Source organism: Lithobates pipiens, unplaced genomic scaffold (assembly GCF_037356315.1).
Source record: "Lithobates pipiens isolate NorthernLeopardFrog02 unplaced genomic scaffold, aLitPip1_a1.2 Scaffold_27, whole genome shotgun sequence".
Taxonomy (NCBI): domain Eukaryota; kingdom Metazoa; phylum Chordata; class Amphibia; order Anura; family Ranidae; genus Lithobates; species Lithobates pipiens.
Genome location: NW_027507788.1, coordinates 187,269,400 through 187,296,355, shown reverse-complemented (window position 1 = coordinate 187,296,355; position 26,956 = coordinate 187,269,400). Strand labels below are relative to the sequence as shown.

Genomic DNA, 26,956 nt, shown 5'->3' with positions numbered 1-26,956 from the left:
GATGGTGGGAACCCCTCATAATGTGCACAACGGGTGTACACTCAGACACGGGAACTCAGCACAGAGATGGTGGGGACCCCTCATAATGATAAATTCATCATACTGAACATTCATAATTGTTACGAAAAGTTAACAAACTTAAAAGTTAAAAACCCAGCAAGTCAGCACAGCACAGGGATGGTGGGAACCCCTCATAATGATAAATTTATCATAACGAACTTTCATTATTTTAATGAAAAGTTTACGAATCTAATGAAAATTCGTATTTTGTACGACTCTGAATTGAATTTCGTATAGGAATTACGAAATACAATATTTTTTTCGTGCAAAACGAAATGGAAAGAAACCAAGCAAATTTTTTGACAGCGCCCGTGTCTATTGCAATTACAGCTGCAAGTCTTTTTGGGGATGTCTCTACCAGCTTTGCACATCTAGAGAGGGACAATTTTGCCCATCCTTTTCTGCAAAATATCTCAAGCTCTGTCAGATTGGATGGAGAGCGTCTGTGAACAGGAATTTTCAAGTCTTGCCACAGATTCTCATTTGGATTTAGGTCTGGACTTTGACTGGTCCATTATAACACAGGAATATGCTTTGATCTAAACCATTCCATTGTAGCTCTGGCTGTATATTTCTGGTTGTTGTCCTGCTGGAAGGTGAACCTTCGTCCCAGTCTCAAGTATTTTGCAGAATCAAACTTCCTTTTTCTAGTCCCGTTGTACGTGCTGTACGTCGCCACATTCTTGACGATCGGATTTTGGTGTGATCGCGTGTACCCAAGACAGTTTCGGCGTAATTCTGTCGAAACTCCGTCGGAAAAACCTTCCGCGTTTATTCCAACAAAAAAAACGGTCATGTGTACACGGCATTACAGGTTTTCTTTTAAGATTGCCCTGTATTTGGCTCCATCCATCTTCCCATCAACTCTGACCAGCTTCCCTGTCCCTGCTGAAGAAAAGCATCTCCACAACATGATGCTGCCACCACCATGTTTCACAGTGGGGATGGTGTGTTCAGGGTGATGTGCATTGTTAGTTTTCAGCCACACATAGCGTTTTGCTTTTAGGCCAAAAAGTTACATTTTGACCTCATCTGACCAGAGCACCTTCTTCCACATGTTTGCTGTGTCCCCCACATGGCTTCTCACAAACTGCAAACAGGACTTTTTATGGCTTTTTTTCAACAATGTCTTTCTTCTTGCCACTCTTCCATAAAGGTCAGATTTGTGGAGAGCACGACTAATAGTTGTCCTGTGGACAGATTCTCCCACCTGAGCTGTGGATCTCTGCAGCTCCTCCACAGTTACCATGGGCCCAGGGCCATCTTTAGTATTGATTGGACAGGGGCAAATATTTTCTTGAGGGCCACCCCCATGCAATTTCACTCTCCACCTGCTCTGAGACATACAATAAATAGAAGCTGAACTTTAACTCCGTTTACTGTATCAGATCAGGCAGCAATTGTGATTGGTTGCCAGCGGTTACAGCTATCATTACTGCTTACTGACTGGTTGCTAGAAGTCACTGATTAGTTGCTAGAGGTTACAGAAAATGATTTCTGCTTGTTAATTAGTTGTTAGAGATTACTGTACAGTAATACTGCTCACTGATTGCTAGAGGTTACAGCACATAATCTTGTCACTGCAGGGAAGCATGGTATACATATGAATGCCACCTTTATTTACATATCAATGCCGCTGGCCACAGCTATTTGCTTGGTAATGCCGCCGCTATTTTCATATGAAAGCCAGTTATTTACATGTAACACAGGGTCTGCAGGTGAGTCATCTGTACACAACAATAGGGCAGAGCTGGGCATCATTAGTACCAGCACTTCACACTGAGATATCGGTACACACCACATGATTAAAACTTCAAGGGATAAGGGAATTTAAACTGGGATAGTTGGCAAGTATGAGGCAGCTGCTTTGGGTCCCACAACGACCGGGCCCAGGGCAGCTGCCTCTTTGCCCTGCCTTAAAGACAGCCCTGCATGGGCCTCTTGGCTGCTTCTCTGATGAATGCCCTCCTTGCCCGGCCTGTCAATTTAGGTGGACGGCCATGTCTTGGTAGGTTTGCAGTTGTGCCATACTCTTTCCATTTTCAGATGATGGATTGAACAGTGCTCTGTGAGATGTTCAAAGCTTGGGATTTTTTTTTTATAACATAACCCTGCTTTAAACTTCTCCACAACTTTATCTCTGACCTGTCTGGTGTGTTTCTTGGCCTTCATGATGCTGTTTGTTCAATGAGGTTCTCTAACAAACCTCTGAGGACTTCACAGAACAGCTGTAATTATACTGAGACTAAATTACACACAGGTGGACTTTATTTACTAATTAGGGGAATTCTGAAGCCAGTTGGTTTCACTAGATTTTAGTTAGGGTTATGACCGTAAAGGAGGCTGAATACAAATGTACCCCACACTTTTCATATATTTGTAAAAAAAAATGTTGAAAACCATTTATCTTTTTTCCTTCCACTTTACAATTATGTGCCACTTTGTGTTGGTCTATCACAGTGATGGCAAACCTTGGCACCCCAGATGTTTTGGAACTACATTTCCCATGATGCTCATGCACTCTGTAGTGTAGTTGAGCATCATGGGAAATGTAGTTCCAAAACATTTTGGGGTGGCCAAGTTTTGCCATCATTGGTCAATCACATAAAATCCCAATAAAATAAATGTTATGTCTTTGGTTGCAACATAACAAAATGAGGAAAATTTCAAGGGGTATTTATACTTTTTCAAGGACCGTATACCATAGTTGCTGGGGGTTATTATTGCAGAAACTGGCAATGATGCTGGGGTTATTTTTTCAGAAACTGGCCCCCGATGCTGGGGGTTATTATTTCAGAAACTGGCCCTGATGCTGGGGGTTATTATTTCAGAAACTGGCCCCGATGCTGGGGGTTATTATTGCAGAAATTGGCCCCGATGCTGGGGGTTATTATTGCAAAAACTGGCACCGATGCTGGGGGTTAGTAAAAAAGAATGGTGTTGCGCTCCACACAAAATTTATTAAATCTAGTAACAATAAATAAATAATCGCATATAAAATCTAAAAGACGCACCTATGCGATTAAAATTACTTTAAATTATACCTACAACCTATGTGCATAAAATCATTCAAAGTGATTAATAGGGTGTTCAGAATATACACATATTCCTAGTGTTATTCATACTAAAATCAAATGAAGAAATATAAATAATCTATACAATCGTAATACAGTGCAAGTGAAGTAATACAAACGAAAACGCAGATCCTGATAATATCAATCCAGAAAGTTGTGAAATCAAAAAGGTGTATCTCAGTCCATAAAAGTGCATCCAAGTGCCAGCGTGTATACAGAAAATTGTGTAAGGGCCGGTTCACACAGCGGGCGATGCGAGGCGACACGACTCGCCTCGCCTCGCTCCCGCAAGTCACCCCCGTTCTGTACAATGGAACCGTTCTGAGAGGAGCGACTCGAGTCGCTCCGACTCAGAAAAAAGGTTCCTGTACTACCTCTGGGCGACTTCGGGGGCGACTTGCATTGACTTCTATACAGAAGTCCTCTGCAAGTCGCTGCTGAGGTCGCCGCAGGTCGCGGCGAGGCAAGTCGGAGACGCCTCGCCGCGCCTGCAGTGTGAACCGGCCCTAAGGGTAAAATCCAACAAATAAATAAATAAAAAAATGTGTGTAAAAATATATCAAAAAATAAATAAATAAACCTAACAAAACAGCAATTCAAAAGGGTTTCTTAAAGTGTCTCTAATTGACATAAAGGACTAGCAATCCATATCAGTTCATGCAAAATAAAGTGAATCCACGCTGTGCTGTGTGAAGGGTTAATCCTGTGAATAAACAGGGGATAGTTCCACCGGTGATCTTACAGTTCCTCAAAGTGGGTGCTCACACACTGAGTGCAGTGGGTACCTTACCTCACTGCTGTCAGTTAGACAGCAATATGCTCCAATATTTAAGGTGTATGTCCTCGATTAGGGTGTATATCCTCAGTTGGTATAGGTACAGCAGTATACTCCAATGGTTTGCGGTGTATATCCTAAGTGTAGTGCAAGCACCCCAGATACTTTCCTCCATGTACTCCGCACAGGATCACAGGTCAAACTAGTAACCTCGTCTTCAGTGATACAAGGTAAGCCTTGCTTGTTTTCAAATATTTTTTTCAACCTTTGTTAGTGAATCTTGCCAACTTCGGCTCACGTGAAGTGCGAAAGAGACTACGATACTTGCTGCTGTAAATACTTGGGTTAGCCTGATGGAACTTCCTAGGGAATAACTGGGGGTTATTTTTGCAGAAACTGGCACCGATGCTGGGGATTATTTTTGCAGAAACTGGCACCAATGCTGGGCGTTATTTTTGCAGAAACTGGCACCGATGCTGGGGGTTATTTTTGCAGAAACTGGCACCGATGCTGGGGGTTATTTTTGCAGAAACTGGCACTGATGCTGGGGGTTATTTTTGCAGAAACTGGCACGATGCTGGGGGTTATTATTGCAGAAACTGCCACTGATGCTAGGTGGTGTTGTTGCAGAAACTGCCACCGATGCTAGGTGGTGTTGTTGCAGAAACTGGTACCGATGCTGGGGGTTGTTTTTGCAGAAACTGGCACCGATGCTGGGTGTTATTTTTGCAGAAACTGGCACGATGCTGGGGGTTATTATTGCAGAAACTGGCACTGATGCTGGGGGTTATTTTCGCAGAAACTGGCACCGATGCTGGGGGTTATTTTTGCAGAAACTGGCACCGATGCTGGGGGTTATTTTTGCATAAACTGGCACCGATGCTAGGGGTTATTTTTGCAGAAACTGGCACCGATGCTGGGTGTTATTTTTGCAGAAACTGGCACGATGCTGGGGGTTATTATTGCAGAAACTGGCACCGATGCTGGGGGTTATTTTTGCAGAAACTGGCACCGATGCTGGGGGTTATTTTTGCAGAAACTGGCACCGATGCTGGGGGTTATTTTTGCAGAAACTGGCACCGATGCTAGGGGTTATTTTTGCAGAAACTGGCACCGATGCTGGGGGTTATTTTTGCAGAAACTGGCACCGATGCTGGGGGTTATTTTTGCAGAAACTGGCACCGATGCTGGGGGTTATTTTTGCAGAAACTGGCACCGATGCTGGGGGTTATTATTGCAGAAATTGGAACCGATGTTGGGTGATGTAATTGCCGAAACTGACACCAATGCTGGGGGGGGGGGGGGTTACTGATACTTGCACCAATGTTGGGGGTGATTATTTTGTCACCAATGCTGGGAGTTACTCTTACTTCAACGGTTGGGCTGTCTTTACTCCTGCTTTCTCTTCAGCGTGCCTTGCTGTGGGAACACAGGAACTACTAAAATAAATACAGTTAAACTGTGTGAACAAATTCTTCTTTTAATGAATTAAACCTAATTTAATGTATAATGTTTTAAATATATTCTTGTCTTGAATAGACACTGATTCATTCACAATAAATCGAGTGGAGCAAGTGGTGCAATCTTGGCATTTTTGCACTGGATGGCCTTGTCCTGGCACTGGCTATGGGGACGATTCTTGCATCACTGAGGATTAGGTAAGTAAATCTACTTTTCCATGCCCCCAGACATAAATAAGCAGTTAACCCTTACATTGCAGGCACAGCCCCACTTCAAGGGAGAATGTTTAAATTTGCCAGAGGTAGGCTTTATATTATTTAATTGTACATAGCCTGGCTACAGTTCTACTTTAACGCAATGTATGGGTATGTAAAAAAAAAGGGGGGGGGGGGGCTTGGGGTGGATCGCATGTACCAAGATATTCTGCTGTTTGGATTTTAAAAAAATTTTTTACTTGGGCAGTAAAGGTTATTTCCTCTAATAAAAATGTATTCACTGTAAATGTTCAGTAGCACATCATGTCTGTAGTGTGGCCAGGTGCTGTGTTGTTTATACAGACTAAGATACCAGTGCAGCATGTCTACTGAAGTAGATGCCTTCTTTCCATGTGATTTGCATTAATGCATGGTAAATCGATTTTCCGAAGTCATTGTGGTTTACATTGGAAGCTAAAAGGTTGCCACAGCTGCACCTGGTTTAAACGCTGCATACCGACCTTGTAACGCAATATTTCAATCACTCGGCACAGAGAATATACAGCAGCCCCAGCCTTGTGACTTAGCTGATGCACAGAGCATATGGAAGAACTCGATCTCCCCACAGTACGTTCCATTAGTAGAACACATCCTTGTTATTAAAATCAAATGTTCATGAATTTTCTACAGTTGTAGCAAGGCCAGATTGACAAAAATAGCTTGCATTTTGCCGCAGTACTGCTCGCCGAACGCGCCATGTGGTTTACAGTAAAAACTTAGTCAGAAAATGAAGTCCTGATAGATCCCATCAGGCTGGCCCCTTTTGCAGGTATAGTTATTTAAAACATTAGACTGTTTAAAACCCAGTAATACACTGTCACCCTGCTCTGCACATGCTCGGTAGTTGCTCTCCATTTTTGGGCATTGCCGCATTTGTAGGGGCTGATCTGCCGACAGCCTTAAAGTGGAAGTAAACCCTTCTGTCCTTTACCGCCAAGGAAGCTGCCATCTTGGCCAACTGCCATGGTGGTACACGTGTGATCAGTTATGACACCAGGCATTGGATGGTTTGACAGTTTGGTTGAGAGCACAACCAATGTGACCGTTGCATTCCCAGCATGCATGGATTGCAACCATTTTACGAAACTGTTAAATCAATAGGTTTACCTCTGCTTAAAGAGGAAGCCAAATTAAAAAAAATAAATAGACCCTGCAAGGCAAAGGCATAATGAGCTAGTATGCATAACATACTAGCTCATTATGAATAACTTACCTGAGATGGAAGCCCCCGAAGCGACCCTCGTTGTCCTCCTCCAACGCCGCCATCCATCACCGGAGAAACTTCCGGGTATGGCGGCTCCGGCACTGTGACTGGCCAGAGCCACGATGTCACTCCCGCGTATGCGAGCGTGAGCTGCTGCTGATCGCCGTTAGCAGCGGCATGCTCAGTGCGCATGCGTCGTAGAGAGCAGTGCCTGTCTTTTGCAAATATCTCCTAAACCATGCCTTAATCTAGGCTTACCTGTAGGTGAAAGTGGTCTGTAAGGGTTTACAACCACTTTAAGCCCTCGTTCACGTTGAGCGCGGCTTTGAAATCGCACAATTTCAAAGCCATATTTCAATGCGACTTTGGGTGCGACTTGAAAGACATCTGTGCCGTTTTATGCACACATGTCTATTGAAGTCGCACCCTGAAATTGCCAAAGGTAGTGCAGGAACTACTTTAGCCAATCAATGCCATGCCGCAACATCACACTGATTGGAGCAGTTCCATTGCGGGCAATAGGCTGCGACTTGTCATGCAATTTGACCTTTCAAACTGCATGACAAATCGCTCAAATGTGAACGAGGGCTTCAAGTGGAATTAAACCCTCAAGGAAGCTGCTTCTGTTTGATCTGCAACTGCCATAGTTCTGCATCAGTTATGACACCAGCCATTTGAAGGTTTGACGGTTTGGTTGAGGAAACCAGCAAAGTTGGCAATCCCGGGATTCCAAGAATGTAACTTTTTTGAGACTATTAAATTGCTGGGTTTGGTTCTGCTTTATGATTTACTGTTGTTCAGGGGCTCTGGGCTTCAGCAAAATGGCAGCCTCCAGCATGATGAAACAGGAACAATGTTGGAGGCAATTTACAGCGCACGCTCATGTTGGTAGTGAAATTATTAATGTGGAATGTATGCTAAAGAACAATCGTTTTTTATCAAGTTGTTATGGGTTTCGCTTTAGGTTTTCCAATGGTCGCGGCATTTGTGTAGCTGCATGTTTAGGTGGGATGTTGGGGGAAGGGTGCGTTAAAACCGCCGCTCAACCACCTGCTTTTACTGTCCCCTGGCCGCAAGTCTGAACGAGTCCCAATTTCTATTTATTTTTTTAAATCTTTAACTTCTGTTTTGCTGCACATGTTCTGTTGCATGCATTAATCATATTTGTCATCTAGAAGTAAAAGTTTAGAAATGATTACCGATTAGGCAGCAGTTGAATTGATGAGGACCCTGGAAAATGACGCTCCAAAACGGAAAGGTGGAGTCTAATTGGTAGCTACTGGGAAATAAAGACCATGATCTGTACTGACATTGTGGTACATTAGGCCTTCTATTGATTTGTGAAGATAAAAGAACACAAGAAAGGTTTGCTGGAAAAGTACAAACATTACCTCTATTATAACCAATATTATAATATTATATCTCTATTATAACCAATATTGTATCTCTATTATAACCAATATTGTAATATTATATCTCTATTATAACCAATATTCTCATATTATATCTCTATTATAACCAATATTATATCTCTATTATAACCAATATTGTAATATTATATCTCTATTATAACCAATATTGTAATATTATATCTCTATTATAACCAATATTATACCTCTATTATAACCAATATTATAATAATATTATACCTCTATTATAACCAATATTATAATATTATTATACCTCTATTATAACTGTAGCGGCCACAACCTTTGCTGTGTGGCCTTGAATTGTCTGGCTTACCAATTACCTTCGCCTGGCCTGCTCCTCCACATCTAGGGGTTCCCGGGGTTGATATCCAACGACTTGTACACTGACGCAGATAAAGTCCTTTCCAAAAAGGTTTTTTTTGCAGTAGAACTTTCACAAACACAGTCTCTTTAGGGAACAGAGGGCACGGGTGAAGAACCCAAGCACCTTGAACTGCAGGTTTAGCAAAGTCTCTATTTCCACCCAGAGAGTAGCCACTCGCAGCTGGGTACCTCACAGCTGAACCGATCTCTAGCCAGAGATCGTGGCAGTCAGCACGTTGACTCAAAACTTGAACAATCAACTGAGAGTATACAGGAACCTTTTTCCAACCGTACCTGGAATGTTTCCCGCTTCTTTTGTGGTACTGGAAAAGTTTAAATTCGTCTGTGTCCTTCCCAACTCAGTAACCAGGCACTTCTCAGGATGCCACTTGTCAGCCCTCCTCCGAAGAGTCCTCCCCCGATCACTTCCACGAGCTGCAGTGTCCCTCCAAGCCAAGAGCACACCCAGACACCTTGAATCCTCCCTCAGTTACAGCGCCTCGGACCAACCGGTTGTCAGGAACCATGAATCAGACTGAGACAGAAGTACAATCAAATCACACTTGTTTATTAATAAAAATAAAAAGGTAAAAAGAAAAAGCATAGTTAAGCATAGCCAGAGTCCAGTAGCCAGATCGGGTAGTCAGCCAGTCCAAAGTTCATTAACCAGATCGGGTAATCAGCCAGGCCTGAAGTCAGGGATCCAAGGAGAGCAACTGCAAGCAGGAAAAGAAGCCAGGAGGGATGTCAGCAAGCCAGTCTTGAAACAAACAGCAGGAGATGGTTCCTTGTGATGTGGCCAACGTGAAGGCAATGGAGAAATTAGCTGGAAGGCTTTAAATAGGCAGGTCAGACGAGCATCATCGGGAACAGCTGGTAACTGTGGAAAGAGAAGAGAGCTGGCAATTAGCCGACAGCTGAGTGGCCAGCCCAGAGGAGGAAGGGCTAAGCCAGCCCTGACACCGGTTCAGAGACTCGGGAACAGACTCATCCCTACCCCAGACCAGGCAGGTCTATCAGGGGCCACTGACAGGAACATGTTGCGGGATGTCGAACACCCCGTGACCGGGACCCCTCACGGGCCACCCCCGGTCCTGGAACCAGAACAGAACCACATTGGTCTCACAAACTACTCCGGAAACCTGAACACGTGACCCACACCTGTTTAAGTACCCCCTCCCAGACTCCCCAACGGGCCCCGGCACTTGGTTCTAGCATGTCATGTGCACCTCACCATTCACCTGACCAGGCAGAACTTATAGCCTGGCCAGACTGGTATTGGGCCTACCTACAATAATTAACCCTCAGAACCTTTACTGTCCTGAGGTCAAAAACTAAATTTACAACGCGTGTGACATTGGATCCCAAATGTCATCCGCTAAATAACCAATATTATAATATTATTACCTCTATTATAACCAATATTATACCTCTATTATAACCAATCATAGATTCAGTTGCACCCACAGCTCCCAACATTTTGAGATGGGAATGAGGGACACCTACTAGCAAATGTATGTAGGCATAGGACACCTCCCCGCCACGCCCCCTTAAAGGAGAATTAACCAAAAATAAAAAAAAGTTGATTAAATCCACAAGTGCTTTTTTTACCACTATTATTCCTTTATATTGGCTTTTAAAATGTACAGATGCAGCAATTTAGAATTCGGATGAAAGGTTTAGGGCTGGGAAACACTTTTTGAAAGATAAAAAGTGCATTTTATATACAACTATATAGATCAGAGCAAAATGAGGGACAGAGGGACATTGCTCCAAATCAGGGGCAGTTGGGAGCTATGGCTGCACCTACAAGGGGCATGAATAGACCCTTTTAGAACGCCAGAGGTCTTTGGAAAGGAAACAGAAAATCTGGAGGCTGGTTGAATCAGCGCTGATTGTGTCCACTTCTGGTCACCACTGCACAGGCAATTATCACAGCAGAGATACAATGACACACAGGCCTTCCAGAATTCTCCATAACCAACATACAGGGATATCCTAAACCAGTGCATGATGAAGGTATAGTTAGAGCACTTGTAGCCAAACCCATCCGCAGACATGTGAAATATTGTTGTGACCCTCCGAGGAATGCCATCTGTAGCTAAAAATATATACCCCCCCCCCCCTCTTATTTGTATTCTCAGAGCCTCCAGCGGTAAGATGAGATTACTCTTCACATTACACCGCAGACAGAATGGAACAAATGGAGCATGATTATCTTATTACTTTCACACTGCGTATAAATGACAGAACAAAATATAATGTACAAGTAAAACCTTTGTTGGAGAGAGTTTTGCAAGAGAAGCAGCATTTTTTAATAAATGTTGACTTGATATATAAAGCGACGTCTTGATATACAAGTAGTGTCATGTCACAACTCAGTATAAAAGAGAAGAGAGGTGCCTCTAAGTGTAGCAATATGGTTACATTTAATGAAGGTACAACATACAGGGATATATATACAAGGTTAATACGACATATAATCACACACACACAGGATGGACTTGTGTCTTTTTTCGACCTCGCCAACTATGTAACATTTAGCAACATATTGCCTCTCTTCTCTTTTATACTCTGGAGCTCCTGCTGGATTTTGCTTCTAATCCCCTTGTGGAGTCTTCCATTTGTAGAGGGACATTTTATGAGACGTGAAGGGGGGACTGAAGACACAGATGTGAAGGGGGGTGCTGAGGACACAGATGTGACGGCGGGGGCTAAGGACACAGATGTGAGGGCGGGGGCTGAGGACACAGATGTGAGGGCGGGGGCTGAGGACACAGATGTGACGGCGGGGGCTGAGGACACAGATGTGAAGGGAAGGGCTGAGGACACAGATGTGAAGGGGGGGGCTGAGGACACAGATGTGAAGGGGGGGGACTGAGGACACAGATGTGAAGGGGGGGACTGAGGACACAGATGTGAAGGGGGGGGACTGAGGACACAGATGTGAAGGGGGGGGGACTGAGGACACAGATGTGAAGGGGGGGGACTGAGGACACAGATGTGAAGGGGGGGAGGCTGAGGACACAGATGTGTGAGGGGGACTGTGATGTGAAGGGGGGACTGAGGACACAGATGTGAAGGGGGGGGACTGAGGAGACAAATGTGTGAGGGGGAGGCTGAGGACCCAGATGTGTGAGGGGGAGGCTGAGCACCCAGATGTGTGAGGGGGAGGCTGAGGACCCAGATGTGTGAGGGGGAGGCTGAGGACCCAGATGTGTGAGGGGGAGGCTGAGGACACAGATGTGAAGGTGGAGAGGGGGCTGAGGACACAGATGTGAAGGTGGGGAGGGGGCTGAGGACACAGATGTGAAGGTGGGGAGGGGGCTGAGGACACAGATGTGAAGGGGAACTGTAATGTGACGGCGGGGGCTGAGGACGCAGATGTGACGGCGGGGGCTGAGGACGCAGATGTGACGGCGGGGGCTGAGGACGCAGATGTGACGGCGGGGGCTGAGGACGCAGATGTGACGGCGGGGGCTGAGGACGCAGATGTGACGGCGGGGGCTGAGGACGCAGATGTGACGGCGGGGGCTGAGGACGCAGATGTGACGGCGGGGGCTGAGGACGCAGATGTGACGGCGGGGGCTGAGGACGCAAATGTGACGGCGGGGGCTGAGGACGCAGATGTGACGGCGGGGGCTGAGGACGCAGATGTGACGGCGGGGGCTGAGGACGCAGATGTGACGGCGGGGGCTGAGGACGCAGATGTGACGGCGGGGGCTGAGGACGCAGATGTGACGGCGGGGGCTGAGGACGCAGATGTGACGGCGGGGGCTGAGGACGCAGATGTGACGGCGGGGGCTGAGGACGCAGATGTGACGGCGGGGGCTGAGGACGCAGATGTGACGGCGGGGGCTGAGGACGCAGATGTGACGGCGGGGGCTGAGGACGCAGATGTGACGGCGGGGGCTGAGGACGCAGATGTGACGGCGGGGGCTGAGGACGCAGATGTGACGGCGGGGACTGAGGATGCAGATGTGACGGCGGGGACTGAGGACGCAGATGTGAAGGGGGGGGACACAGATGTGAAGGGGAACTATGATGTTAAGGGGGGGCTGAGGACGCAGATGTAACGGGGGGGACTGAGGACGCAGATGTGACGGCGGGGACTGAGGACGCAGATGTGACGGCGGGGACTGAGGACGCAGATGTGACGGCGGGGGAGACCGAGGACGCAGATGTGACGGCGGGGGAGACCGAGGACGCAGATGTGACGGCGGGGGAGACCGAGGACGCAGATGTGAAGGGGGGGAGACCGAGGACGCAGATGTGAAGGGGGGGAGACCGAGGACGCAGATGTGAAAGGGGGGGAGACCGAGGACGCAGATGTGAAAGGGGGGGAGACCGAGGACGCAGATGTGAAGGGGGGGAGACCGAGGACGCAGATGTGAAGGGGGGGGACCGAGGACGCAGATGTGAAGGGGGGACCGAGGACGCAGATGTGAAGGGGGGGCTGGGGACGCAGATGTGAAGGGGGGGCTGGGGACACAGATGTGAAGGGGAACTATGATGCTAAGGGGGGGGCTGAGGACACAGATGTGAAGGGGAACTATGATGCTAAGGGGGGGGCTGAGGACACAGATGTGAAGGGGGGGACTGAGGACACAGATGTGAAGGGGGGGACTGAGGACACAGATGTGAAGGGGGGGGACTGAGGACACAGATGTGAAGGGGGGGGACTGAGGACACAGATGTGAAGGTGTGGGGGGGGGGGCTGAGGACACAGATGTGAAGGTGGGGAGGTGGCTGAGGACAAAGATGTGAAGGTGGGGAGGTGGCTGAGGACACAGATGTGAAGGTGGGGAGGTGGCTGAGGACAAAGATGTGAAGGGGGACTGTAATGTGAAGGGAGGACTGAGGACACAGATGTGACGGCGAGGACTAAGGACACAGATGTGAAGGGATGAATGGAGGACTGAGGAGACAGCTGTGAAGGGGGGAACCGAGGACACAGCTGTGAAGGGGGGGGACCGCGGACACAGCTGTGAAGGGGGGGGGACCGAGGACACAGCTGTGAAGGGGGGGGACCGAGGACACAGCTGTGAAGGGGGCGACCGAGGACACAGCTGTGAAGGGGGGGGGACCGAGGACACAGCTGTGAAGGGGGGGGGGACCGAGGACACAGCTGTGAAGGGGGGGGGACCGAGGACACATGTGAAGGGGAACTATGGACACAGATGTGAAGGGGGACTGTGATGTGAAGGGGGGGACTGAGGACACAGATGTGAAGGTGGGGAGGGGGCTGAGGACACAGATGTGAAGGTGGGGAGGCTGAGGACACAGATGTGAAGGGGGACTGTAATGTGAAGGGGGGGGCTGAGGACAGATGTAAAGGGGGGGCTGAGGGTACAGATGTGGAGGGGGGAAGACTTAATTGCAGTGCTGAACAGGAAGAGAAAATCTCTGAACACGATATGAACTTTCTAAAGAATATAAGAATATATAAAGCTGAAGACAGCAGATATACATGTAAAACTTATGTAGGGAGATTTGTTTCATCTGTGTATATCATCTGAGGCTGTTCACTTCACTGGGTGTATATGAGGAATTACATCCACTTTAAAGTGGCAGTAAAGTCCACTTTTGAACTTGTACCTATAATAAGTCTTACCTGTAGATATAGTAATTATCTCCTAAACCTGCAGTGTTTAAGAGATATCCACACGAGGATGCAGCGGGTGACATCACCGGCACATGTGCTTTGTAGGGATGGCATACTGCGCTGTACTTTCAGGGCTCTGTGACTCCGGCTTGAATGCACGGGAGTGATGTCATAGCGGCTCGGCCATTCATACAGCTGCAGCCTGCGAACCCGAAGAAGAAGTCCGGGGGAAGATAGAAAGAAAAGAAGTAGCTCAGGCATAGCTGTAGTGAGGTATTGAACACCCACATATCCGCGTTCTTAAACTTCATATATCATTATGAATTTTGGAGCAATAAAATCTCACTTTTGGTATAATTTAGATTAAACTCCCATGTTATTCAAGGGAAAATGGGACAACTGCGACTCCTAATACATACTCATTTCTCATCCTGGCACAGTACAAGTAGATATTTTGCATAGCAATGTGGTGAATGAGAATTCTTAACTGACTGTTGTGTGTAACAATGCAATCACTACAGATTGGCAGCGTGGTGCCTTTCAGCAAACCCTTGACATGATTATTCCCTGGTACTGAATCATATTTTTAGTAGCAGCTCTTATAATAGCAGCCACTAAAGAATGGTTTTAAGAGTAGGAGGAAAGGAACATGGGGCTTGGCAGCTCGCTAATGTACCTTTCAGCTAACACCCAAGAATGCCCTAGAATGGAAATTAAAGTCAATGTAGGAAAAGCTCCTAGGAAAGGAGACTTGGTAAGCATAGGCAGGAATCCTCGTCCTGTCCCAACATAACCCCAGCAGGACGTCCAAAGCATTGTTCATCTCAATCGTCTTCTCTCTGATCATGGCCATTTACGTAGCAGACACCAAACAAATTGTAATTATAGATTGTAAGTTAACTGCCGAGTGCCCAAATTAAATTTATACATATTAAATTTTATATATATATATATTTGTGTGTGTGTGTGTATATGTATATGTATATGTGTATATATATATATATATATATATGGGGAGAACTCGGTTATACAGAACCCCCCCCCCCCCCCTTTTTACTTATGGGAGGAGAGGGATACGATTTAGACCCCTTTCACACTGCGGGTGTTTTTCAGGTGCTACAGCGCTAAAAATAGCGTCTGCATACTGCCTGAGAATAGCGGCTCCATTCACTCCATCGTGAAAGCCCAAGGGCGTTCCTACTGGAGAGGTGCGCTGGCAGGGCATCAGAAAAAGTCCTGCCAGCAGCTTTTTTGGAGCAGTGAACTCACAAAGACCCCTTTCACACCGAGCCGCCCCAGGCGTCAGCAGTAAAGCAGTGTTATTTTTGGCTCCGTTTTAGCAGTGCTATTCGGCCACTAGCGGGGCAGTTTTAACCCCCCGTTAGCACCCGAAAAGAGGTTAAATCCGCCCGCAAAACACAGCCGGAGATATTGCAGCGCTGCCCCATTGATTCCATTGACTTCAGGCGCTATATGTATCGCTGTAGTGCCTGAAAAATGCCCACAGTGTGAAAGGGGTCTTGCTGCTAGTTCAACATTTTCCTTCAGTAAAAATACCCATAACAGCCAATCACAGATCAGCCCAGTCTGCATTTTAGAGAAAGTGTCCAACATTTCTGAGAGAGGATCCGTTTACTGACTTTTTAAACTTTAGGAGGGGGCGAGACTGTGGCTTGTGAGAGCAGAAAATGCCCCAGCATCAGTGGGAGGAATAGTTCCCCATCAATGTTATTAGTTGCAGGAATAGTGCCCCATCGTTAATATTAGTAGAACTGGTGTCCAATTGTTTAAATCAGTGGGAGGAAAAATGTCCCATTGTTGGTGTCATGGAGGGAATAATACCCCATTGTTCTCGAAGGAAGGAATAATGCCCCATCATTGGTGTCAGGGGAAGGAATAGTGCCCCATCATTGGTATCAGTGGGAGGAATAGTGCCCTATCACTGGGAGGAATAATGCCCCATCATTAGTATCAGTGGGAGGAATAGTGCCCCATCATTGGTGTCAGTGGGAGGACTAGTGCCCCATCATTGGTATTAGTTGCAGGACTAGTGCCCCATCATTAATATCAATAAAAGAAGTGGTGCCCAATTGTTTAGATCAGTGGGAGGAATTATAACCCATTGTTGGTGTCCGTGGAAGGAGTCTTACCCCATTGGTGTCAGTGGCAGCTATAGTGCCCCATTGTTGGAGTCAGTGAAAGGAATTGTGACCCATCATAAGTGTCAATTGAAGGATAAATGCCCCATTTTTGATGTCATTGAGATGAATAGTTCCCTATTGGGGGTGTCAGTGTAAGAAATTGGACCTCGCTGTTGGTGGAAGGGATAGTGATTTGGATCAATGGAAGTAATGGTGCCTCCTGTCAGTGGTAGGAACAGTGCCCCAAGGGCCGGAAAAGGCCAGCAAAAGGCTGCATCTGGTCTGCAGACCATAGTTTTGAGGCGACTGCATTAAAGGATTGCATTGGTTCTTTTCTACGTGAAGGTCATTAGAAGCAAAGTGCTTGGGGGGAAAAAAAATAGATGAAGGGGTTTATTATGCCAGTAAAGTGCCTTAGTGTATTGGGCAGTCAACTTAATAAACAAAATCACACACATAGGTTGGACTTGTGTGTCTTTTCGACCTCACCTACTATGTAAATGTGTATCTGACTGTTGTATATAAACGGGTGCCTGCAATTTCATCTTTCCATAGTAACATTTCTCTTTATGGTATTGTAATAACCCAGCTATATTTTATCTTGCCCTTTTATAAGTGCTGTTCTTTCCTCTTGTTCATGCTTTCACCCAAACATCTGAGAAAGTGATGAGGTCTCCATAGCCGGTCGTGTCCCTCCTTGGTCGGACTTATTTCGTCCTTCCAGAGCAGCATCAGCAACATTTCAGGGGGGTGGAGGTACTTGTCTAATTAATGCCAGCTTTATGCCTGGATCGTTGTAGTGGAGTATTGTTGAACGGTTCTCATAAATTCCTAAAAAATGATCTGTCATGATATGTCGCTATTTAGGATCAGGGTTCTGCAGCTTTGTAAAAACCAAAGGTTATGGTCATGGTTATACAGGTGATACTCGAAAAATTTGAATATTGTGCAAAAGTTCATTTATTTCACAACTTAAAAGGTGAAAATAATATATGAGAGAGACTCATTATATCCAAAGCAGGATAGTTCAAGCCGTGATTTGTCATAATTGTGGTGATTATGGCTTGCAGCTCATGAAAACCCCAAATCCACAATCTCAGAAAATTAGAACATTGTGAAAAGGTGCAACGTTCTAGGCTCAAAGTGTCCCACTCTAATCAGCTAATTAAGCCATGAAAAAGGGTTCCTGAGCCTTTAAATGGTTCAGTAGGGAATCACAATCATGGGAAAGACGACTGAGCTGACAGTTGTGCAGAAAATCATCCATAAGGAGGAAAAGCCTCAAATGGTAATTGCAAAAGAAGTTGGATGTTCCCAAAGTGCTGTATCAAAGCACAATAATAGAAAGTTACGTGGAAAGGGAAAAGTGTGGAAGAAAAAGGTGCATAAGCAGCCTGGAGAGGATTGTCAGGAAAATGCCGTTCAAAAGTGTTGGGAACTTTCACAAGAAGTGGACTGAGGCTGGAGTCGGCGCATCAAGAGCCACCACACATACGGATCCTGGACAAGGGTTTTCAAATGTCGTATTCCTCTTGTCAAGCCACTCCTGAACAACAAATAACATCAGAATCGTCTTACCTGGGCTAAAGAAAAACTGGTCTGTTGCCCAGTGGTCCAAAGTCCTCTTTTCTGATGAGAGCAAATTTTGCATCTCATTTGGAAACCAAGGACCCAGAGTATGGGGGAAGAAAGCAGAGGCACACATTGCAAGATGCTTGAAGTCCAGTGTGACGTTTCCACAGCTTGTGTTGATCTGAGGAGCCATGTCATCTGCTGGTGATTAAGCCCAGGGTCAACGCAGCGTCTACCAGGAGATTTTGGAGCACTTCATGCTTCCTTCCACAGATCAGTCCTATGGAGATGCTGATTTCATCTTCCAGCAGCACCTGCCCACACTGCCAAAAGCACCAAAACCTGGTTCATCGACTGAGGGATTACTGTGCTTAATTGTCCAGCAAACTCGCCTGACCTGAACCCCATAGAGAATCTATGGGGCATTGCCAAGAGATAGATGAGAGACATGAGACCAAACAATGCAGAAGAGCTGAAGGCCGCTATTAAAGTATCCTGGTCTTCCATAACACCTCAGCAGTGCCACAGGCTGATAGCTTCCATGCCACGCCGCGTTGAGGCAGTGTTTGCTGTAAAAGGGGCCCAAACCATGTACTGAGTTCATATGCATGCTTGTTCTATGTACAATTCTTGTTTTATTGATTGCATGTAATATTCTAATTTTCCTGAGATTGTGGATTTGGGGTTTTCATGAGCTGTAAGCCATAATCATCACAATTATGACAAATCACGGCTTGAACTATCCTGCTTTGCATGTAATGAGTCTATCTCATATATATATATATATATATTAGTTTCACCTTTTAAGTTGCATTAGCGAAATAAATGAACTTTTGCAGGATATTCATATTTTTCGAGCATCACCTGTACTTGTGCCAGATTTACTGAATGTGTCAGATATCATTTACAGAACATCGGGAATGGCCACTGAAAACACGGGATAAAAAAAAAAACTATAAACACTCGATTTGTGAAAATAATTTGACTAATTTGAAGCCTATTGGCTAAAGCAGGGAAGTACGATCACTTGTGTGCTACCCATCATTCAATAAATAACAGAACATAATGTTATAGCGAGTATTGCTGCCAACACCTGTAGTGCCCCCACATACACAATGCAATGTAAAAACAAAGTAGTGTGGTACTACATTAAAGCGTCATAATAAAGATCAATAAAGTGTAATATTAAATCAAAATACAAGAACTGTATAATCAAAATGTAATTGAATGTGCTCAAATTACATATTGCAACAATGTATAAATACAATTTATAGAAAACATCCAAATACCCTACTGGGTGGTGAACCAAATCCTAGTGCTGCAAAGTCTAAGGCTGGATTCACACCTATGGCATTTTTAGTGCTTTTTGCATTTTGCAGATTTGTACTACAGAACGTGTTCCATAGGAAACCATGGTAAATAGACTGTAGTGCAAATCTGCAAAATGCAAAAAGCACTAAAAATGCATAGGTGTGAATCAGGCCTAAAAATGCATAGGTGTGAATCCAGCCTAAAAATGCATAGGTGTGAATCCAGCCTAAAAATGCATAGGTGTGAATCCAGCCTAAAAATGCATAGGTGTGAATCCAGCCTAACTCTGCAAAACAAAAGTCCCATTGATCTAAAACAATGTTATTGGGTGCAATCAACATCTTCTATAAAATCCAGTGCTCCACCACTGTACTCCACCACACCCTTGTGCAAAGTGGCTGCTCACCTGAAAAATTAGAAATACAGCACTTTTGCTATATTAATATTTCAGGTACTTATTTGTAGCCCTTTAGCTATACATTGTACATTCACACCGGTCCCTACCCTCAAGGAGCTTACAATCTAAGGTCCCTAACTCACATTCATATACTAGGGCCAATTTAGACAGAAGCCAATTAACCTGCCAGGATGTCTTTGGAGTGTGGGAGGAAACCGGAGTACCCGGAGGAAACCCACGCAAGCACAGGGAGAACATGCAAACTCCAGGCAGGTAGTGTCGTAGTTGGGATTCGAATCCGCGACTGTTTTTACTGCTAGGCGAGAGTTCTAACCACTGTGCCACCTGTAATATTCCTCCCAAACTTGTCGATGTGTGTCTCCCCCATATTTCTCTCAATCGATCATAACATGTAATGATCATAAGAACCCATCTGGTGTAGTACTTTTTAAAAGCATTTATTAAAAAATGGTAACGCGCACATTAAAATTCCTGTATAACAGCAAGTAGCGGAGTCACGCAGCTGCCCAGTATGCCAGACTTCCGGGTCTTGGCCATGACTGGAAGTGATTTCACCCCAATCCTCCCGACGCGTTGCGTCACAATCATGTGACTTTCTCAGGGGTTCAAGCCTATTAGCTAGTTTACCTTTTTTGAGGTTTTTGCTCTGGTTTTTGCATACGTTTAAAATAATCCCTAGTCCTGAAGGTCAGTTAAAACCTTATACATTATATAACTAACATAATGCACATATCAAAACCTAATTGTATATTTTCTGAAAGCATACACACTAGAGCAGGGATATGCAGTTAGCGGACCTCCAGCTGTTGCAGACCTACAAGTCCCATGAGGCATAGCAAGACTCTGACAGCCACAAGCATGATACCCAAAAGCACGATGGGACTTGTAGTTTTGCAAAAGCTGGAGGTCCGCTAATTGCATATCACTGGACTAGAGAATAAAGTAGTAGTCGTTACATTTTTATGTCACACAATGTTTAAAAGATAAGATTGCATTGTGTAAATAGATACCCAACATGTTAATCTGTAAGATTGCATGTGCCTGTGGATTGGCAACAAACTTCAGTACCCTATAGAAAAAAAGGCGAGGAGTTGGGACTTTATATGAAGCACGCGGTGGTAAACAAATGAATTGATATAAGAATATGTATTAGATCATATACATATGTATAATAATAATATCACATTTTAGGACAATTTTTATATAACAATAGTCCTTATAACAATTTAAAAAACATCACATATTATTCATAATCCAATAAAATTCCATTTATGTACATATACACATAATGTCTATATAGCCTATAACCTCGCTATTCCTTATCATTGTTGGTAAAAAAAAATATTAAACAAGATAGCAAAAAGTTTGACACATATAGTCACATAAGCATGTATTATGTAAACAAATGGTATAAATATCTTTGTCAACACATGATTGGTAAAGAATGTGGCAGGTGTTAGCTCGACGCGTTTCGTGGCTTTTAATCACTCTTCAGGAGAAAGTCCTAGTATCTATAATAAAGAAAATGATACATGTCTAGATGATCTGTCAGGGTCAAGATATAAAACCGTATAGGAATAGGGGACCCCCCCCACTACATATTACTTACAAAAACATATGGTGTGCTGGTATAGTGCTGGAAGCCGCGAGTCAACCGAGGACGTCATCTCTGGGAACTGCGGGGGCATGCATAGCGGCAACAACCAAAAAAGACAGCACCCATGGTGGATAGGCATTCAAAGGGTGACCCTGAGGTGTATTGGGGGATGGTGAAACCATGTAGGACCTCTATGAAGAAAATGTGTGGGTTTGGGATTAACAGCGTTGTGTACCATATATTTTCCATAGGTGATGCTTTAAAAGCGCCTACTGGTCGTTAGTTTGGAGTTAACCGTGAATATAGGGCCCATAATTATTGATCTCACTTCAGCGTGTGCAGCAGTATGTAGTGTGTGTCGCTTTTTTTTTTTTTTAATGTGTAGGTGCCCCTAACACATTTATATTGACCTGATTGTATTTGTATGCATGTGGGGTTGGGGATTATCTTTTTTGGGGGATGGTAGAGTTTAAGTGCTTTGGTGTAGTGTTTTTTTTTTTTTTTACCACTTTATAAAATGTTATTTCACTTAATTTTTCACCACATAGGGGACAAAAAGTTGCCAGTGTGATTATTTGGGTGACCAGCCAACATCCGTTCACTGATCTTCCTCCCCCTCTAACTGGCGGCACCCGCCATGCTGGTCCAGGGACCGCCAATGGGTGCATGGAGCTCGGGAAACAAGGTGGGGGCATAGCACTTATAGGGATGTGTGGAAACGTTGGGGCGGCTGCGCGGCCACCGTCGGCTTCTCAGATTTGCACACACTCCCAGCGGCTGTAGCTGGGCGGATGTGTGTGTAAATACCCCCACTGCTATCAACATACAACATATGTCAGGTCAGGTTTTTGAGATCTGTGTCCCTCTTGGGGAGATTTCAGCTTTGAACTCATTATCATTATAACCAATATGAATGGTCACCAGAATAGGAATAAAAGGGAAATGTTCCAATGGGGGAAGCACTAGTTCTGGTGATCCTGATGGCTTACCAGTGATTCTCTCACTTTGGAGGGATTTTCTCTCATTCCATTGGCTATGGGACAGGAAGTGAAGAGAAATCCCCCCCAATAGGACAACCTGATGGGGTTATAAACCTACCTTCCTTTACCCAAAATGAACAAATTGTTTGGTCTTCAGTTCTTCTTTGAAATGTTCATTACCTTCAGTTTTAAACACAATTCCAAATCTTGTATAACCTTTAGCATGTCATTGTTATTTCAGAAGTCATTTCCAACCTTCTTTTAAACAATACCTGATAGTTCTGTTTAGATGGCCTTTATTCAGCCACTTCCTGTCATTGGGGTGACAACACTTTCTTCTTTTTCTTCCAATTATGTTCCTGCATTGTTACCCCTTCACAAGTACTTCTGGTGATTAGCATTAGTAGCTGTGCGCAGGCGTACTCCTCCACGAAGCCCACCCTGATCTTTGGCAGGGGTTTCATCAGATTAGGCCACCCATCAGAATTTGTAACGGAAGTAACGTTTTGTTGCCGCCATCTTGCTACACCCCACAGTAAGGATACAGTGAGAAGGCGGCAAGCAGACATCTTGTTACACCCACCGCTGTTTTGCATTTCACACTTATTTTTAACAGTAAACTGAGTTTATATAGTGAAATGCAGTACTTAGAACTCCATCTGACTGTTTAGATGTTGAATTTTAAAAGCAACGATTATCTGTCAGATTAGCAAACCTGTGAGATCACCAGGCTTTCCGCTGCTTTTAAAATTCAAGATCTAAACTGAGTTTTAAAGTGGTTGTAAACACTTACAAACCACTTTGACCTACAGGTAAGCCTAGATTAAGGCTTACCTGTAGGTCCAAGAAATATCTCCTAAACCTATACGGTTTAGGAGATATTTGCCTGAAGACAGGCACCGCTGTCTACGGCGCATGCGCCGTAGACAGTGGCGCGCAGGCGCACTGAGCGCGGCATTTCCAACAATGGAGCTGCCGCGCGTGTCGGCTCCCGTGCGCATGCGCGGGAGTGACGTCATCACGGCTCCGCCAAATGACAGTGGCGGAGCTGCGAGACCCCACCGAAAAGATGGATGCGGCGGACTACAGGGGACAGCGGTGACATCGCTGGCTCCTGTGTCAGGTAAGTGACACATAATGGGCTACTATGCGATGCATAGTAGTCCATTATGCTTTGCCTTTGCAGGGAATGAAAGAAGAAGTAAACCCATAAGGGTTTACTTCCTCTTTAAGTACTGTATTTCACTATGTAAACATAGTTAACCTGTTAAAAAATAAGTGTAAGATGCAAAACTCTGGTGGGTGTAACAAGATGTCCGCTTGCTGCCTTCTCACTGTATACTTACTGTGGATGAGGGTGGGGTGTAGCAAGATGGCGGTGACAGAACGTCCCATCCGTTACAAATTCTGACAGGTCGCCGAATCTGATAAAACACATGCAGTCACCGCTAGAACGAGTGGATGTAGTCAGGAAGTGCCTGTAAAAGGCTGGAGGAGGAGATGAGCATAAAAAAAAAAGTTTTAAAGGGTGGAAAGAAACAGTAAAAAAAATATATATATATATAAAGGCAATTGCATTTGATAGAGTATTTTTAGTAAACCACATCCAGTACATCTAAATTCATTAACAAAAATAATGTAGTAAATCTAGACTATGAACTGGATAGAAGTGGATCGAGGTGGATTGAAGGGCAGGGACTGTACATTGAGAATTTAGGAATTATTACTGTGCTAAACACAGGGTAGTGGTTCTTTTCACATCTTGGTATTACCAACTACATTAATAATAGGTTAATTTAATTGGATATTTACGGCAGAGCTATTTATCTCTAGTTTCACTGCATAACATGGGACGCATGTCTATTTCTAAATGAATATGATGTTCCCAGCCTCAGGCAGATATTTTACATCTTACCTGTTATTACCGATCTTTTAGAGATAAATAGTCATCTTCCTTTGCTAATTTATTATATCAGCCTCTCCCTCAGTGGCGGCTGGTGCTCAAAAATTTTCAGGCTTCCCCATCAGAGTCTCCCTTTACATCAGGCGTCCCCATCAGAGTTACCCTTTACATCAGGCGTCCCCATCAGTTACCCTTTACATCAGGCGTCCCCATCAGTTACCCTTTACATCAGGCGTCCCCATCAGTTACCCTTTACATCAGGCGTCCCCATCAGTTACCCTTTACATCAGGCGTCCCCATCAGTTACCCTTTACATCAGGCGTCCCCATCAGTTACCCTTTACATCAGGCGTCCCCATCAGTTACCCTTTACATCAGGCGTCCCCATCAGTTACCCTTTACATCAAGGATCCCCATCAGCATCCCCCCTTACATCAGGCGTTCCCATCAGAGTTACCCTTTACATCAGGCGTCCCCATCAGACTTACCCTTTACATCAAGGGTCCCCATCAGCATCCCCCCTTACATCAGGCGTCCGCATCAGAGTTGCCCTTTACATCAGGCGTCCCCATCAGAGTCTCCCTTTACATCAGGCGTCCCCATCAGAGTCTCCCTTTACATCAGGCGTCCCCATCAGAGTCTCCCTTTACATCAGGCGTCCCCATCAGAGTCTCCCTTTACATCAGGCGTCCCCATCAGAGTCTCCCTTTACATCAGGCGTCCCCATCAGAGTCTCCCTTTACATCAGGCGTCCCCATCAGAGTCTCCCTTTGATGGGGACGCCTGATGTAAAGGGAGACTCTGATGGGGACGCCTGATGTAGAGTCTCCCTTTACATCAGGAGTCCCCATCAGAGTCTCCCTTTACATCAGGCGTCCCCATCAGAGTCTCCCTTTACATCAGGCGTCCCCATCAGAGTCTCCCTTTACATCAGGCGTCCCCATCAGAGTCTCCCTTTACATCAGGCGTCCCCATCAGAGTCTCCCTTTACATCAGGCGTCCCCATCAGTCTCCCTTTACATCAGGCGTCCCCATCAGAGTCTCCCTTTACATCAGGCGTCCCCATCAGAGTCTCCCTTTACATCAGGCGTCCCCATCAGAGTCTCCCTTTACATCAGGCGTCCCCATCAGAGTCTCCCTTTACATCAGGCGTCCCCATCAGAGTCTCCCTTTACATCAGGCGTCCCCATCAGTCTCCCTTTACATCAGGCGTCCCCATCAGAGTCACCCTTTACATCAAGGGTCCCCATCAGTTACCCTTTACATCAGGTGTCCCCATCAGAGTTACCCTTTACATCAAGGGTCCCCATCAGCATCCCCCCTTACATCAGGCGACCCCATCAGAGTCTCCCTTTACATCAGGCGTCCCCATCAGAGTTACCCTTTACATCAGGCGTCCCCATCAGAGTTACCCTTTACATCAGGCGTCCCCATCAGAGTTACCCTTTACATCAGGCGTCCCCATCAGTCACCCTTTACATCAGGTGTGCCCATCAGCGCCCCCCTTTGCCCCATGTAAAGTGACGCCTAATGTAAAGGGAGACTCTGATGGGGACGCCTGATGTAAAGGGTGACTCTGATGGGGACGCCTGATGTAAAGGTTAACTCTGATGGGGTTACCATTTACATCAAGCGTCCCCATCATCATCCCCCTTACATCAGGCGTCCCCATCAGCGTCCCCCCTTACATCAGGCGTCCCCATCAGCGTCCCCCCTTACATCAGGCGTCCCCATCAGCGTCCCCCCTTACATCAGGCGTCCCCATCAGCGTCCCCCTTTACATCAGGTGTCCCCATCAACGTCCCCCTTTACATCAGGCGTCCCCATCAGCGTCCCCCTTTACATCAGGCGTCCCCATCAGCGCCCCCCTTTACATCAGGCATCCCCATCAGCGCCCCCCTTTACATCAGGCGTCCCCATCAGCGCCCCCCTTTACATCAGGCGTCCCCATCAGAGTCTCCCTTTACATCAGGCGTCCACATCAGAGTTACCCTTTACATCAGGCGTCCCCATCAACGTCCCCCTTTACATCAGGTGTCACTCTTCTCCCCCCCCCTCATGCTCACAGCTCTCGCAGCATCCACCTTCGTACCAGCCAGAAACAGGAAGTGACAAGGCGGGACCCACCAACCACAGAAGGGAACAAAGCTATAGTGGGAGTGTTCAGGGAGCAGAGCTCTGCACCCTGTGGCTTAGCTAAAGGAAGCTAATAGAGCTTCTTGTTTACAATCACCTGATTGCAAACATGTCATGCTTCCCATAGCACCTGTGTGTACGGCTCCACACACACTTTTAAAAGGCCAATATTTATTTGTTATGATGAGTAGCTTTGGGGGAGGGGGGTGGCGCCCCACAGCCCCCTATTGACGAGCCACCACTGCTTTCCCCGCATACCTGATATATGTTCTGCAGTGGATCACTTTGTGAACTGTTGGACAGGATAATTCGATTTGTTGCCGGCTGGCTGGTAAGTTGAGATGGGAATTGTTGTTTTTGTCTGACATGCATCGCCCTTCCATATGCGCCTTGTTGTTAAAGCCAGTTATAGGTTGGGGCAGTAGCTGTTTGTACTTTTCATAGAGTGGCTGATAGGTGTTCAGGAGGCAACACTTTATTTTTTATTTTTTGGCAACCAATTGGGCTTTTTTAGTTTGAAATTACCATGCCACAAGCCCAGTGTTTGGAGGTTGCCCGGTTTAGTTTGCATGAATAGGTTGTGTTTGGTTGCAGTAGTCCTGCTGAACGTGATGGATGGTGGGGTCCTTTTTATAACTACATCACATCTCCTAGGAGGCTGCAGGATTGGCAC

At 45.6% G+C, this 26,956-nt stretch overlaps 1 protein-coding gene across 1 annotated transcript; it reads right to left on the bottom strand.

The window, feature by feature from the left end:
* Positions 1-10,835: 10,835 nt before the first annotated feature.
* Positions 10,836-26,655, bottom strand: LOC143933328 (uncharacterized). Its single transcript, XM_077456198.1, has 3 exons — positions 26,542-26,655; positions 11,833-12,587; positions 10,836-10,854 (listed from the first exon to the last, which is right to left on the bottom strand). Exons 1-3 carry the CDS (start codon positions 26,653-26,655, stop codon positions 10,836-10,838), a joined length of 888 nt encoding a protein of 295 aa, XP_077312324.1.
* Positions 26,656-26,956: the final 301 nt, after the last annotated feature.